Source organism: Chiloscyllium punctatum, chromosome 46, assembly GCF_047496795.1.
Source record: "Chiloscyllium punctatum isolate Juve2018m chromosome 46, sChiPun1.3, whole genome shotgun sequence".
Taxonomy (NCBI): domain Eukaryota; kingdom Metazoa; phylum Chordata; class Chondrichthyes; order Orectolobiformes; family Hemiscylliidae; genus Chiloscyllium; species Chiloscyllium punctatum.
The window spans coordinates 32,842,781-32,859,713 of NC_092784.1; the positions used below are offsets into that span (position 1 = coordinate 32,842,781).

Genomic DNA, 16,933 nt, shown 5'->3' on the forward strand with positions numbered 1-16,933 from the left:
GATAATAGATTGTTACAGGAAGGGATGGAGAGTATAAATTGATGTGTCAACCAACATGTGTACAAAGGGAATAAAAAGATAAAAGTAAATCAATCCAGCATTTGAAATAAAACCGATGAACTGAGAGTGCAGAATGAATGAGTACAATCTGTTATCTACTATAGAAATTTGGCTGCAGAATTACATGAATTGGCATCTGAAATTTTGATGATTGATTGAGGACACCAGAAAGGTTCATAACACCAGGTCCACTCTCCTACTGATTATTAACCCACGCTCTGCTCTGCTCAGCTAATCAGTCAGGGATAACAAAGTGAAAAATCCCACAACACCAGGTTCTGGTCCAACAGGTTTATTTGGAAGCACCAGCTTTCCGAGCTATTGATGATATTAACAGGGACCATCACAGGAAGGCTGGTGCCAACCAGTCTAACAAAGAGTGCATTGTGAACAAAACCAGAGAGGAATAGAAGCCCTGAAATCTGTTTTTGTCAGAAGTATCATATCGGGGTGGAAGCTACAGAGTGGAGGTGTGATTACTCCGTGGATATCAGTGTGGCCGGACAGACTGCCCAAAATAATTGATTTATGATGAACTTCGATAAAGTGGCCATAAACTAAAGCATGCTGGGAAAGGAAAGCCAGCCTTGACTAACATGATGCCAATAAGCATTATGCAAAATCCAGGTAGGCTGCAGTGACCCGGACAGTGACAGACCCTACAATACCCACCTTGAAGTTGGACTTGAATGGGGCAATGGAATGTCACTGTTGGGACAATCAGGAGCAGGGAGTCATTCTCTAGACACGGAGGGGCCTAACAGCCTTATTTGGAGGAGGCTGCCTGCACCCAGCACATACTATAATGGAGACCTAAGAGCCACCTCGCCATCAATGTGCCAACCCTTGGTTGGGTCTGATTGATCAGGGGAAATCAAACCTGATCCTCAAGACCCTTCCAAAAAGGCACAAAGACTCAGAAGGATAAGAATCGTCACAAAACCCCCACTCAGCGTGGTAACTTGAGAATAACCACCGAAAGAGAAGACAGCCCTGAGACCCTCAGGATAAAACCAGACAACATCACCATGTAGAGCCCAGCCAAGTTCTAGTGTAGTGGCATATGATCATATAGAGTTAAAGCACAAGATAGTTTGTAGTGTTTATCAGTAGTTTACAGTATACTTAACTGTTGTAACATTAATTGTGTCAAATAAACAAGTATTATTGTGTATTAAGAGTTGACTCAAAGCTCTTTTGCTGAATATAAGAACTTAAGCACACTGTGGGACAGGTACAACAAATTGGGTCCCCAAAGGGACATGGATAAGAAGTATCTTTGTCGCTCCAAGATCGAATCCCATTGAACCTAATACTCCGTCAGATTTTGACTGAGCTGGTTGTTAGAGGACAGCTGTCCCACACCAAGGCCACACTCAAGTCAATCAATCAGAACAGAAGGTCAAAACTGAACTGTTCTTAAAAAGATAAGGCCAACAAGTATTTACTCCTAATCCAGCAAACCACTGTTTCCAGGCGTGTTTGGAATAGGTCAGGTAAAACACCAGACGTTGGTAAAGACCCAGTGGGATTAGGGCTGGAACACAGCGACAGCCGTCCCCTCAGTCTGATCCATCCACTATAGCCTGTAGTTTAACTGATAATGGCAGAGAATGGTCCCGTATGGGAAACAAAACCGAGAGAGTACATCAATAAGGAAAAGTGGCCCATTTGGGCAGCATTCTATTGCAATGATAAAACGGGACCAGGATCCCTACGGCAGAAGTATTGGGATAGTCTTAGGAAAACTGAAGGGAAGCAGGATTCCAAACTTGAGAAGGTGACAGAGATAATGTGCTGTTTAGGGCAGTTATTAGAAAGAGAGCAGGAATTAAAAAAACTGTCTGGAAAGAGCTAAAGAATGTGGAAAAGAGAGATTGCAGAGTTGAAAAATGCAGCTCAGGGTGAAAGGAATCAGGCAAACCCAGTCCACATTGGGCAGTGTGAGCGAGCACATCAGGATACTCAGTGAGCAGTGTTAGAGGAAGAAGTGAGCCAATGTATGGTTTTACAAGTCACAGTAAATGTATGAGACCAGGCAGGTATGGAGAAGCAGGTAGCTACGGACCACATCACGTGGCTGCAGGAGGTCAATAAGCACAGCTCTCGATTAGAAATGGGGTAATGAGCACATATGGAGAGGTTAGAGAGGAAAGACAGGAACAAGGGTTAGACTGGGATGAGCTCAGGGAAGCTGCCCAGCAGTATGCCAGGAGCAGGGGTGGACTGGGATCCACCCTCACCCTTCCCAGAGGAGCCAACTCATTCAGCGTCCCTGGGAACATGCCCCCCGTTGGAATGAACCTGATAATGAGTGAAAGGTAAGTCAGGGCTGAAGCATCCCCAGTCACATCCAGCCCCCTATTTACCGAAGCACAGCTGGCAGAGATCGCAAAGAAAAAAAATCCCAAATGTGAACCTCCAGCTGATTCATGTACATTCTTTGAGAAGGTCAGACAGCAGAACGTTTTTCATGGGTTGGATGAGAGAGAGGAGCTGTGACTCATTGTAATGGTGTTTAAGCCAGTCAGCGATCCCAACCCCACGAAATACAGCAGTCAGAGCTCTCGCAGACATGAAAACAGTGAGACCCCCGTGGATGGGTTAAACAAGTACAAACTAAAGAAAGTGGAACACCCAACTGCCTTTGCCAGTCACTTACGGTTATGCTTTACAGAAGTCTACGGAGGACTTAGAGAGGGATCAGTTATCCGAGGCTGACCCAGCTAAGTGGGCTAGGATCCTAGGTTCACACACCACCGAAGACAGCAGGAACCCATGTCCGAGTTTCGATCCCACAGAGACTAACTACAATGAGGCCTGGGTTCTGAGAAGAATGTCCCAGGTGTGGGAGATAGAAGCCCATGATTTGGATAAAGGCAAGGCAGAGAAAGGAGGATAAATGTTTCCTTTCTGAACCTCCAACCAGGGTCTGGTGTGGAGGAACGAAGGAAGACGGGGAAGCTCTTACCAGAGAAACTCAATCCCACCTTACAAAACCTCAGGGAGAGATCGAGGGACACAACAAGGGAACACTTGGCAGCTAGTGTAGAGGCACCACTGCGGGTGCACAGGAATGTCGAGCCCATGCACAGCTGCACTCACAGCCACAGGGACCAGCAACCACAATGGGAACCCAGAGGTGATAGAGGGAATCAGTAACCACTGTTAGAAGGCTCAATATGTCAGGCTCCAGTTCATGCCGTGGGCACGAGCCAACCCATACAGCCCCCCCAGTCCCAACCTATAAGGTATCCTCATGAATGTGCCAGGCCTCTACCTCCCCACTCTGGGTTGCCAACACCATGTGGGGTAGTGTAGGTAGGCCACTAGGATTAGATTAGATTCCCTATAGTGTGGAAACAGGCCCTTTGGCCCAACAAGTCCACACCGCCCTGCTGAAGAGAAACCCACCCCCCCTACCCTATATTTACCCCTGAATAACACACCTAACACCATGGGCAATTTAGCATGGCTAGTTCACTTAACCTGCACACCTTTGGATTGTGGGTGGAAATTGGAGCACCCAGAGGAAGCCCATGCAGACACGGGGAGGATGTGCAAACTCCACACAGATAGGCTGGAATCGAACCTGGGACCCTGGTGCTGTGAGGCAGCAGTGCTAACCACTGAGTCACCCTAGTCAATGGTGAGGTGGGAGGTGGCCCCACAGAATTTCTGTGGGATACCAGCTGTTCCTGCACAACACTGAACACCTCGAGGTTTAATAATACACCCTTGGGGACTACAAGGACTATTGCTTTAAGTGGGATTACTGGCCTAAACTAGGTGACATTACATGCCAGTACCCTGCTACTTTAACGGACTTTCACCAGGTGCAGAGCACATACTTAGCATCGAACCTGCGACCAGGGGCAATCTTAGTTTCAACCAGTGAGTGCCTGCATTTGGCAATTATCTCTAGTCATTAACACCCTAAGCATCATCATAACCATCCATATGCCAACTGAGTCACTACAATCGGAGAGTTTTGATTTAATCCTCTGACTGAGACCAAGGATCCGGGTATGCCCAAGGTGATTGTAAAATACAAAGGGATATTCACCCAGCATAAACATGATTGCGGATGTTTCCCAGAAAATGTGATAATTGAGGGGTACAACCCAAAACCACAAGACAATACAGTTTCTCCTGCCAAGGACAGGGCGAGGTAACCAAGGTGTTTGACAGTCTGCTACAGCACATAGCACTGAGACCTGTAGTGTCCACTAATAATGCTTAGATTTGGCCAGTCATGGCATTGATTTATTGATTATCAGGAGCCACTGCACCAAACGGCTGGAAAATCTGTGAGGACTGAGACAAGAGGACAACCAAGCAGAGACAGCCATGAGAATTTATTTGGATGGATCTTCCACAATACAGGGTGGCAGTCCGATTACTGGCTGTGGGACAGACATGACAATACTCAAAAGGCAGCCACTGGTTGAATTAGTCTTAAAACTACCCATCCATCTAAGTGTCCAAGCTGAGGAGCTCGCAGCTGGGGCTTATGTAGTTAGCCACCCGATCTGTTCCCTTCACCTGCAAATATCTCCTCTGAGAGCATGAATGCGTGCAACAGCCTCACTGAATTCTCATCACTCTAGGAAGCTGGAGGTTTGAATCCCACTGATAGGAAAGCACTACCATCAGCCCCTTATTCCAGTACGCACTGTAGGCTGCCAGTGGAAGGGAATATGGTAATGATTAAAAGTTAGAAACCACCACAAGACATCCCTGGAAGGTCAATGGAGAGCAGATCATTTAGCCAAGAAAGGGGCTCATTCAGGAGTGTTCTGGCAGCTACCCTCAGGTGAATAAGTTACACAGATATAATCAGGCAATCGGAGAAGACTGTAGACACACGCAGCAACACGATGATGCATTAAAACAGATTGTGACAGGGATTTATCCGGATGCCTGGGCTAAGTACATGACGGTTAATCCCAAAGGCAGGAATCTGTGTGGCTCAGACTCAGGATAGGGACAGGATTATATATCAATTCCATGACGGGCATTGGCCAAAGTGGACCTGTTTGTGTAGAACCGCAGTAGATGGGCGAGGTCCTCAAGTAATATTTCGCCAGTGTTTACCATGAAGGCATTATGACTTGGGAACCTGGGGAGCTTAGTGGCAATATCTTGGGGACAGGGAGAAAGTGAGGACAGCAGATGCTGCTGGAGATCAGAGGCAAAGAATGTGTTGCTGGAAAAGCACAGCTGGCCAGGCAGCATCCAAGGAGTAGGAGACTCGAGATTTTAGGTATTAGGTCCTTCATCAGGAATGAGGTTTGTGGGCCAGGGGAGGCAGAGGGGGGTGGGGCTGGGGGGGGGGAGGGAGCTGGGAATATGATGGGTAGGTGAAGGTGATAGGTCAGAGAGAAGGGTGGAGTGGATAGATGGGAAAGGCGAGAAGCCGGCCAGGAGAATGGTGTCGAGTTGGAGGCTTGGGACTAGGATAAGGTCAGGGGGGGGGGGAAAGAGGGGGAATGAGGAAACTGGTGAAATCCACATTGATCCCGTGTGTTGCAAGGTCCCAAGGTGGAAGAGGAGGTGTTCCTCCTCCAGGCGTCGGGTGAAGGAGGCCCAAGACCTCAATGTCCTCGGCAGAGTGGGTGGGGGAGTTGAAATGTTGGGCCAAAGGACGGTGGGGTTGATTGGTGCGGGTGTCCCAGAGATGTTCACTGAAGCACTCTGCTAGGAGGCGCCCAGTCTCCCCAGTGTAGAAGAGACTACATTGGGAGTAACGGATACAATAATGTCATTTACCAATATCATTTATTGTATCCAGTGTTCCCGATGTGGTCTCCTCTACATTGGGGAGACTGGACACCTCCTAGCAGAGTGCTTCAGTGAACATCTCTGGGACACCCGCACCAATCAACCAAACCACCCTATGGCCTGGAGGAAGAACGCCTCATCTTCTGCCTCAAACACTTCAACCCCAGGGCATCAATGTGGATTTCACCAGTTTCTTCATTTCCCCTCCCCCCATCTTACCCCAGCTCAGCACTGCCCCCATGACCTGTCCTACCTGCCTATCTTCCTTCCCACCTATCCACTCCACCCTCCTCTCTGACCTATCACCTCCATTCCCACCCCTGTTCACCTATTGTACTCTTTGCTGCCTTCTCCCTAGTCCCCCCCCCATTTATCTCTCCACCCTGGAGTCTTCCTGCCTCTCTTCCTGATGAAGGGCTTTTGCCCGAAACGTCGATTTTCCTGCAGGTTTTGCATTTCCTGCGGTGGCAGGGGAAGGTGCTGGGAGTAGGCTATGGGCTGGTGGTGAGGGTGCGGATCTGACAAGGGAGTTGCAGAGGGAATGGTCTCTCCGGAATGCTGACAGGGGTGGGGAGGGAAATAGATCCCTGGTGGTGGGGTCTGTGTGTAGGTGGTGGAAATGGGGGAGGATGATGTGACGTATCTGGAGGTTGGTGGGAAGGAAGGTAAGGACCAGGGAGGTTCTGTCCTGGGAGACGGGGTTCTGGATTAGTGGTGCTGGAAGAGCACAGCGGTTCAGGCAAAAGCCCTTCATCAGGAACAAAGGCAATGAGCCTGAAGCGTGGAGAGATAAGCTAGAGGAGGGTGGGGGTGGGGAGAGAGTAGCATAGAGTACAATGGGTGAGTGGGGGAGGGGATGAAGGTGATAGGTCGGGGAAGAGAGGGTGGAGTGGATAGGTGGAAAAGGAGATAGGCAGGTCGGACAAGTCCGGACAAGTCATGGGGACAGTTACTGAACTGGAAGAAGAGCTTCAGGGCAGAGGAAATGAACTGGGAGTTACAGTGGGAGAGGGACTCCCTGAGATTCTTGTGGAGACAGGAGGAAAACTTCTTCAAGGCAGGCATCCTTGCAAGAGGATTCACAGTAGGGTTAAAATCAACAAGGTAAAACCAATGGCTGCAGATGCTGAAAACCAGATACTGGATTAGAGTGGGGCTGGAAGAGCACAGCAGTTTTTTTTCCCCTCCTCTCTCTACAAGAATCTCAGGGAGTCCCTCTCCCACTGTAACTCCCAGCTCATTTACTCTGCCCTGAAGCTCTTCTCCCAGCTCAGCACTGGACCCATGACGGTTCCTTACCCTACTAGGTAACATCTTCAGTGGGCCTCAGGCAAAGCAATGCTGAAAACTCCTGCTTCCTATTTATGTGTTTGGGGGTTTTTTTGGGTTGGTGATGTCATTACCTGTTCCTTTTCTCAGGGGGTGGTAGATGGGGCCTAACTCGATGTGTTTGTTGATAGAGTTCCGGTTGGAATGCCATGCTTCTAGGAATTCTCGTGCGTGCCTCTGTTTGGCCTGTCCTAGGATGGATGTGTTGTCCAAGTCAAAGTGGTGTCTTTCCTCATCTGTACGTGAGGTTACTAGTGAGAGAGAGTCATGTCTTTTTGTGGCTAGTTGGTGTACATGTATCCTGGTGGCTAGGTTTCTGCCTGTTTGTCCAATGTAGCGTTTGTTACAGTTCTTGCATGGTATTTGGTAAATGACATTAGTTTTGCTTGGTGTCTGAATAGGGTCTTTTAAGTTCATTAGCTGATATTTTAGTGTGTTGGTGGGTTTGTGGGTTACCATGATGCCAAGGGGTCTGAGTAGTCTGGCAGTCATTTCCAAGATGTCTTTAATGTAGGGGTGAGTGACTAGAGTTTCTGGCCGTGTTTTGTCTGCTTGTTTGGGTTTGTTGCTGAGAAATCGGCGGACTGTGTTCATTGGGTACCCATTCTTTTTGAATACACAGTAGAGGTGATTTTCCTCTGCTCTGTGTAGTTCCTCTGTGCTGTAGTGTGTGTTGGCTCGTTGAGGTAATGTTCCAATACAGCTTTGTTTGTGGGTGTTGGGATGATTGTTTCTGTAGTTCAGTATTTGGTCAGTCTGTGTTGTTTTCCTGTAGACACTGGTTTGAAGTTCCCCATTGGCTGTTTGCTCGACTGTGACATCTAGGAATGGCAGGTTGTTGTTGTTTTCCTCCTCTTTGGTGAACTTTATGCCAGTGAGGGGATTATTGATGGTCTTTAATTTGTTTCATTTAGTGATGACAAAAGTGTCATCCACGTAGCAGACCCAAAGTTTGGGTTGGATGGTTGGCAGAGCTGTTTGTTCAAGTCTCTACATTACTGCCTCTGCTAAGAACCCTGATATCGGAGATCCCATGGGTGTTCCATTGGTTTGTCTGTAGCTTTTGTTGTTGAAGGTGAAGTGGGTGGGAAGGCATAGGGCCACTAGCTTGATGATACTGTCCTTGTGAATGAAGTTAGTGGCGTTTGGTATCTGTGTCTTTGGGTCTTCGAATAGTGTAGTCACAGTGTTTCCTTGGCCAAGTTAATGTTGATTGATGTGAACAGGGCTGTTACATCAAAGGAGACCAATATTTCATCCTCTTCTATCTTAGTGTCTTTGATGGTCTTCAGGAATTCTTGGGTGGAGTGGATGGAGTGGTGTGAGTCTTCTACTAAGTGTTTTAGTCTTTGGTGTAGTTCCTTGGCCAATCTGCAAGTTGGTGTTCCAGGTAGTGAGACTATGGGTCTGAGGGGGTCTGAGAGGAGATTTATTGGTTGTTTAAAATTAGGAGGTGTTTTGATGAAGTAAACAATTATTTCCTGTAGTTCAGGAGTTTGTGACGAGAGGTGCTTTGACATTGTACAGTTTTGATGGTGGCATTAATGCCTTGACACAGGGAAAAGTTGATATTGTGTGAGGCAAAATTCCAAAGTATTTAAAGCGGGTTAAGACGCAGGATTGCTGGGGAAGAGAGAAAGGGGCCGAAAACTAGTTTTGACATCAGGACACTGATCTAGAATCCCTCCTTTTGCTGCATTTTCAGACATTCAAGAGATACTACGTGCTGATTGGAGAATCAAAGATTGGGGAGATGTGAGTTTTCAAACAACAAAAAAAGAGGGTTTGAGAATACATGCAAAAGGATAAGCAGAAGTCTGAAACACAATTCCACTTGATGTGGGTACAAGGTGATGATTCTAAATTTGGGATCAATCTTGTTTCTTCAAAAATGTTAAGAGGTAGGCAGACATCAGCCACAATTAATGTCAATAAGAGAACAGATTTGAGGGGTTGGTCAACCTTTATCAAACACGATTTTTTACACTGAGAGAAATGACACAGGGGATTATCTACATTTGTTCAAGATAGGAACAATCTTTTTCAGGACTCACCTCTCCCACCAGCATCTCATAGATGAGAACACCAAGTCCCCACCAATCCACAGCTCGGGTGTAGGAGGTGTCTGTCAGAACCTCAGGAGCAAGAAACTCTGGAGTCCCGCAGAAAGTGCTCGTCCGCTCTCCATAGCCCATATCTACAATGAGAAAACCAGACAATTTGCTTTCTATTGCACAGGGAATTCAGTGTTGGGAGAAGACACGAAGGCCTCTTGAAGGGGAACTGACAGAGCAGTGATTTGTAGCTGAGAATAGAACAGAAAACTGGAATTATAAGGCACTCGGAGCAGTCAGGACACCCACACTCCGTGAAGGTGATGAAACAGTAGCCACTGCTGGTATTAGCTGGCCCAATACAGACAGAGAGTGGGTGATACCTGGTGATATTCTGAGGATTCCACCAGCTCCAAGAGTTATTGCAGCCACTGTTCCCTTCTGCAGCCCATTTACCATCTCGGGGTTCAGAGCCCTGAATGGGCATACCTCGAGTAGTGAGGTTAGGAGCAGGAGTGACCAAACACTGCTTTTGTTCATCTGCTCCTTGACATCCTGGCACGGTGGCTCAGTGGTTACCACAGCTCTCCCAGGGACCCAAGTTCGAGTCCAGCCTCTGGTAACTGTCTATGTGCAGTTTGCAAGTTCACCCTGTGTCTGCGTGGGTTTCCTTTGGGTGCTCCAGTTTCCTCCCACAATCTAAAGACGTGCAGGTTAGACGAACTGGCTGTGCTAAATTGCCCATGGTATATAGGGGTGTGTGGGTTAGGTTTCCTTGGGTTAGTGATGTCATTTTCTGTGGTGACATCATTTCCTTTTATTTTATTTACCACCCTGAAAAAAAGAACAGAAAATGAAATCACCATAGGAAATGACGACACCACAGGAAATGACATCACCAATCCAAGGAAGTCCAAACCTATAAATAGAAAGCAGGAAACGTCAGCAGTGGTTCATCCAGAGGCTCACTGATGATGTTACCCAGTATGGTGACGAAACGTCTGAAAATGAACCTTCCAGCTCAGCGAGCAAACCTACATCCAGAACCTCAACCTGAGCTACAAATCTTCTGAAAGCTCACAAATCAAATCCAATACGAGGGTCCTGTGCTTAAACAAGGGCAACTACAATAGAACGGGGGAGGACTTGTTTAAAGTAGACTGGAAACAAAGATGTTATGGTGGGACAGCTGACGAGTAATGGAGGACTTTTCAAAGCAATTTCTCAAAGTGCTCAGCAGAAGTATAGTCCAGTGAAAAGGAAGGACTGTAAGAAAAGGAGTAATCTGCCATGGAGGTCTAAGAAAATAGGGGAGGCTATCAAATTTGAAAGAGAAGGCTTAGAAAGTGGTCATGAACAGCAGGAAAGGAGAAGATTGGGAAACTTTACAGGTCAACAGAAAGTCACAAAAAGAGCTACAAAGAAAAAAAACACAAGAAAAAAAAGTAGCACAGAATATAAAGGCAGACAACAAAAGTTTCCATTAATTATATAAAATGAAAAAGAGTGGCTAACATAAACACTGGTCCTTTAGAGGATGAGAAGGGACATTTAGTCATGGGAAAGGATGAAATGGCTGAGGCATTGAACAGGGTATCTTGTATTGATCTTCACAGTGGAGGACTATAATAACAAGCCAGTCATTGACAAAGAGACACAGGCAGGTGAGGACTTGGAAACAATCATTATTACGGAAGAGGTAGTGTTGGGCAAACTAATGGAGCTAAGGATGGACAAGTCTCCTGGCCCTGATGGAATGCATCCCAGGGTACTAAAGGAGATGACGGGAGAAATAGCAAGTATACTTGTGATGATTTTCCAAAATTTGCTGGACTCGGAGGCAGTTCCAGCAGATTGGAAAACAGCAAATTGATACCACAGTTTAAAAAGGGAGGTAGACAAAAGATGGGGAATTATAGACCAGTTAGCTTAACCTCTGAAGTGGGGAAGATGCGAGAATCTATTATCCAGGAAGAAATAGCAAGGCATCCAGATAGAAATTGTTCCATTGGGCAGACACAGCATGGGTTTACAAAGGATAAGTCATGTTTAACAGATCTGTTGGAATCCTATGAAGACATTACGAACAAGGCAGACAACAGGGACCTAGTCGATGTGGTGTACCTACATTTCCAAAAGGCCTTGACATGGTGCTGCACAAGAGGCTCCTGCAGAAGATAAAGATGTATGGCATTATGGGTAAAGTATTAGCATGGATAGAGAATTGGTTAACAGGAAACAAAGAGTGGGCATAAATGAGGGCTATTCTGGCTGGCAATCAGTGACTCGTGCTGTGTCTCAGAGATCAGTGTTGGGACCACTGTTATTCACAACTTATATGGATGATTTGGAGTTGGGGACCACGTATACGGTGTCAAAGTTTGCAAATGACACTAAGATGAGTGGTAGAACAATGTGTGCAGAGGACTGTGAAACTTCGCAGAGGAATATAGATACTTTAAGTGGGCAAAGGTCTGGCAGATGGAATACAATGTTAATAAATGTCAGCTCATCCATTTTGGTCGGAGTAACAGTAAAAAGGATTATTGAGTGGTAAAAAGTTGCAGCGTGCTGCTATGACAGAGGGACCTGGGTGTCCTTGTACATGAATCACAGAAGGTTGGCCTGCAGGCACAACATGTAATTAGGAAGGCCAATGAAATGTTGTCCTTCATTGCTAAAGGGGTTGGGTTTAAAAGCAGGGAGGTTATGTTACAGCTGTACAAGGTGCAGGTTGAGGCCACACCTGGAGTAGTGGGTACAGTTTTGGTCTCCTTACTTGAGAAAGGACGTACTGGCACTGGAGGGGGTTCACAGGGTTGATTCTGACGCTGAGGGGGTTGGTTTGTGAGGAGAGACTGAATGGACTGGGATTATAGTCATTGGAATTGAGAAGAATGAGGGGGAATCTTGTAGAAACATATAAACTTATGAAGGGAATAGATAAGGTAGAAATAGAGAGGAGGTTTCCACTGGCGGGTGGAACTAGGACATGAGGGCATCGCCTCAAGATTAGGGGGAGCTGATTTCGGACTGAATTGTGAAGGACCCTCTTCACCCAGAGGGTTGTAAATCTATGGAATTCCCCGACCAGGGAAGTAGGTGACGCTACTTCAGTAAATGTTTTAAAGGGAACGTAGATTGTTTTTGAACAATAAAGGAATAAAGGGTTATGGTGCGAGGGTGGGTAAGTGGAGCTGAGTCCAGCAAGAGATAAGCCATGAACTTATTGAATGGTGGAGCAGACTCGAAGGGCCGAATGGCCTACTCCTGCTCCTAGTTCTTATGTTCAATGCCCATATCTTGAATTTAACAAACATCACCCATTCCGAAAACTATAAGACAGGAGCTTTCTTTGTCTTTCTGAGCTCCTTCTGATCAGACTGGAATAGGTCCAGTTAAAGGGTGGTGTAATGGTTTGCAGGATTTACAGTTTTAAAACTGATTAGAAGAGACACGAGTGAATTAAAGGAGGTCACGGTGGGCTGATGGTGAGAGTGATACCAACCTTCCTTACAAAGTCCAAAATCGGCAATTTTGACATAACCCTGTGTGTCAAGGAGCAAGTTATCGAGCTTCAAATCCCTGCAGGAACAAAAGGCAAATTTCAATCAGTGTCAAGAAATGAGAAGTTTAGAATAATCAAACAGGCAGATGAACAGATCAAAACATGGGCAGGATTCAAAATACAACTGGAAAGGCAGAGCAGACAGAGAATGCCTTGCTGAATCTACATTACTTTGGATTGCAATACGGTATTAATGGTCTAAAAGGGAATTGAAATACCAAGGGTGGCTGGGGATTTATTGGGGATGATGTGGGGCAGTTGACCCATGTATATCAGATCTTCCTTCCAGAATGTAAGGAACAATGTGCACGGGAAATTGTGACCACGATGGGAGATGAAGGCAAATTGGTAGATGTTGTCGAAATGAACAACGCCTTTGAGAAGGTTTCACATAGCAGACTGATTAGTCTAGTTAGATCACATGGAACGCAGAGCTGGGAATTTGTGTTGCAGACGTTTCGTCCCCTGTCTCGGTGACATCCTCAGTGCTTGGGAGCCTCCTGTGAAGCGCTTCTGTGATCTTTCCTCCGGCTTTTGTAGTGGTTTGTATCTGCTGCTTCCGGTTGTCAGTTCGAGCTGTCCACTGTAGTGGCCGGTATATTGGGTCCAGGTCGATGTGCTTATTGATTGAATCTGTGGATGAGTGCCATGCCTCTAGGAATTCCCTAGCTGTTCTCTGTTTGGCTTGTCCTATAATAGTAGTGTTGTCCCAGTCGAATTCATGTTGCTTGTCATCTGCGTGTGTGGGTACTAAGGATAGCTGGTCATGTCGTTTCGTGGCTAGTTGGTGTTCATGGATACGGATCGTTAGCTGTCTTCCTGTTTGTCCGATGTAGTGTTTTCTGCAGTCCTTGCATGGGATTTTGTATACTACATTAGTTTTGCTCATGTTGGGTATCGGGTCCTTCGTTCTGGTGAGTTGTTGTCTGAGAATAGCTGTTGGTTTGTGTGCTGTTATGAGTCCTAGTGGTCACAGTAGTCTGGCTGTCAGTTCAGAAATGCTCCTGATGTATGGTAGTGTGGCTAGTCCTTTGGGTTGCGGCATGTCCTCGTTCCGTTGTCTCTTCCTTAGGCATCTGATGATGAAATTGCGAGGGTATCCGTTTTTGGCGAATACATTGTAGAGGTGTTCTTCTTCCTCTTTTTGCAGTTCTGGTGTACTGCAGTGTGTTCTGGCTCTTTTGAATAGTGTCTTGGTGCAACTTCGTTTGTGTGTGTTGGGGTGGTTGCTTTCGTAGTTTAGGACTTGGTCACCCCAACACACACAAACGAAGTTGCATCAGGACACTATTCAAAAGGGCCACAACACACTGCAGTACACCAGAACTGTAAAAAGAGGAAGAAGAACACCTCTACAATGTATTCGCCAAAAACGGATACCCCCACAATTTCATCAACAGATGCCTAAGGGAAAGATAATGGAACGAGGACATGCCACAACCCAAAGGACTAGCCACACTACCATACATCAGGAGCATTTCCGAACTGACAGTCAGACTACTGCAACCACTAGGACTCATAACAGCACACAAACCAACAGCCACTCTCAGACAACAACTCACCAGAACGAAGGACCCGATACCCAGCATGAGCAAAACCAACGTAGTGTACAAAATCCCATGCAAGGACTGTACAAAACACTACATAGGACAAACAGGAAGACAGCTAACGATCCGTATCCACGAACACCAACTAGCCACGAAACAACACGACCAGCTATCCTTAGTAGCCACACACGCAGATGACAAGCAACATGAACTGGGACAACACTACTATTACAGGACAAGCCAAACAGAGAACAGCCAGGGAATTCCTAGAGGCATGGCACTCATCCACAGATTCAATCAATAAGCACATCGACCTGGACCCAATATACCGGCCACTGCAGCGGACAGCTGGAACTGACAACCGGAAGTGGCAGATTCAAACCACTACAAAAGCCGGAGGAAAGATCACAGAAGCGCTTCACAGGAGGCTCCCAAACACTGAGGATGTCACCTAGACAGAGGACGAAACGTCTGCAACACAAATTCCCAGCTCGGCGAACAGAACCACAACAACGAGCACCCGAGCTCCAAATCTTCTCCCAAACTTTGAAGATCACATGGGATCCAGGGAGAGCTAGCCCAATGCAAAATGAGCTTGACAGTGGGAGAGAAATAGTGGTGCCACTGGGCTGTTGTTCGGATTGAAGGCCTGTGACCAGGATTTGCCACAAGGATCAATGCTGGACACACTGTCGCTCATCATTCATTTAGGGAGGACAATGGGATGTTGATCAACTGGGCCAGTGCGCTGAGGAATGGCAGGTGGAGTTTAATTCAGATAAATGTGACACGTTACACTTTGTTGTGAGATGGCAGGACTCAACACAGTTAGTGACAGAGCCTTGAGCAGTTCTGTCGAATATAGGGACCTGGGGCACAGGTACTTGGTCCCTTGAAAGTGGCTCACAAATAAATAGGTATTTAGCACACTTGCTTTCATCGATCCTAACACTGAGTGCAGGAGTTGAGGAGTCATGTTACAGCTGTACAGGCCATTGGTATGCCCACATTTGGAGTACCGTGTATAATTCTGGTTGTCCTCTTACAGGAAGAAGGATGTAATTAAACTAGAAAGGGTGCAAAAAAATGTTTTACAAGGATCTTACTGGCCTGGCTTATAAGGAGAGATTTTCCCCTGGAGTGTAGGAGGCCAAGGGGTGACCTTGTGGAAATTTCTAAAATCACGAGAGGTATAGAAAAGGTAAACAGCAGAGGTCTTTTCCGCAAGGTAGAGGAGTCCAAAACTAGACGGCATAGGTTGAAGGTGAGAGGGGAAAGAATTAAAAGGGACCTGACAGACAACTTCTTCACACAGAGAATAGTTCCTCAATGGAATGAGCTGCCAGAGAAAATGGCAGAAGTGAGTACAATTACAACATTTAAAAGATATTTGGACAGGGTACGGATAGGAAAGGTTTAGAGTGATATGGGCCAAATGCAGGCAAATGGGAACCGCTCGGCATGGATGAGTTGGGCCAAAGGGTCTGTTTCCGTGCTGTACGCCTCTATGACACTTTAGAAATTGGAGCAGGAGCTCCACTCATCACCATAGCTGATCAGTTTGGGCCCTCAACACGACATTCTCACCAAGAAGACAGTGAGATCTGCAGATGCTGGAGGTCAGAGTTCAGAGTGTGGCGCTGGAAAAGCACAGCAGGTCAGGCAGCATCCGAGGAGCAGGAGAGTCGACGTTTCAGGCCAGAGCCCTTCATCAGGAATGAGGCTGGGAGCCTTGGGGGGGGTGGAGAGATAAATGGGAGGGGGGTGGGGGCTGGGGAGAAGGTAGCTGAGAGTGCAACAGGTGGATGGAGGTGGGTTTGTGTTTGGTTGGGGTTGGAGCAGGAGGAGTGTAGGACTGCGCATCGTGAGGGCGAGAGGTTGGAGTGGGTGAGGAGGTTGGACAGCTTGAGGCGGTCGATGTCACGGTGGCAATTTGAAGTGATGAGATCAAGGGCAGGTAGCAGGCCAGCCCGGGGTGTAAATATCTCTCCACCCCCGAGGCTCCCAGCAACATTCCTGATGAAGGGCTCCGGCCTGAAGCATCGATTCTCCTGCTCTTTGGATGCTGCCTGATCTGCTGCGCTTTTCCAGCACCACACTCTCAGTTGTCCACCATTACTCTCAGCTACGGCACAAGTTTAAAATCTACCCAGCTGAGTCCTCAAATAATTCCCAATCACCCAGATTCCAGTGCTCCCTGTAGAAGAGAATTCATAACAGGAATGACTTTGTTACAGAAACAAAATCCTCCCCACGTCCGTCTTAAATAGGAAAACTCTTATCTTTAAAAACTAGGGTCTTAGAACCGCACAACGCAGAGAGTCTCTTTGGCCTAGCAAGTCTGCACTGATCTATCGACATGAATCCCAGCTTCCTGCACTTAGCTGATAGTCTAGAATGTTCTGACATTTCAAGTGCTAAACCACGTGCTTTTTAAAGATTGAGGATTCCCACCTCTACTACCTTCCTGGGAAGTACATTTCAGATTCCCACCATCTGCTGGGTGAAAACATTTCCCTCAAATCCGATCTAATCTTCCTGCTCTTAACCTTCAAATTGTGCCTCCCTCGTTACTGACCTTTCAAATAAGG

At 46.8% G+C, this 16,933-nt stretch overlaps 1 protein-coding gene across 1 annotated transcript in view; it reads right to left on the reverse strand.

Moving 5' to 3' along the window:
- pkn1a (protein kinase N1a) overlaps positions 1–16,933 on the reverse strand; it is a 197,017-nt gene that overhangs the window by 16,119 nt on the left and 163,965 nt on the right. Inside the window, exons 18-19 of the mRNA XM_072564263.1 lie at positions 12,736–12,812; positions 9,228–9,370 (exon numbers count right to left, since the gene is read on the reverse strand). Of these exons, the coding sequence (XP_072420364.1) occupies positions 9,228–9,370; positions 12,736–12,812 (220 nt within the window). The remainder of the gene's footprint in view (positions 1–9,227; positions 9,371–12,735; positions 12,813–16,933) is intronic.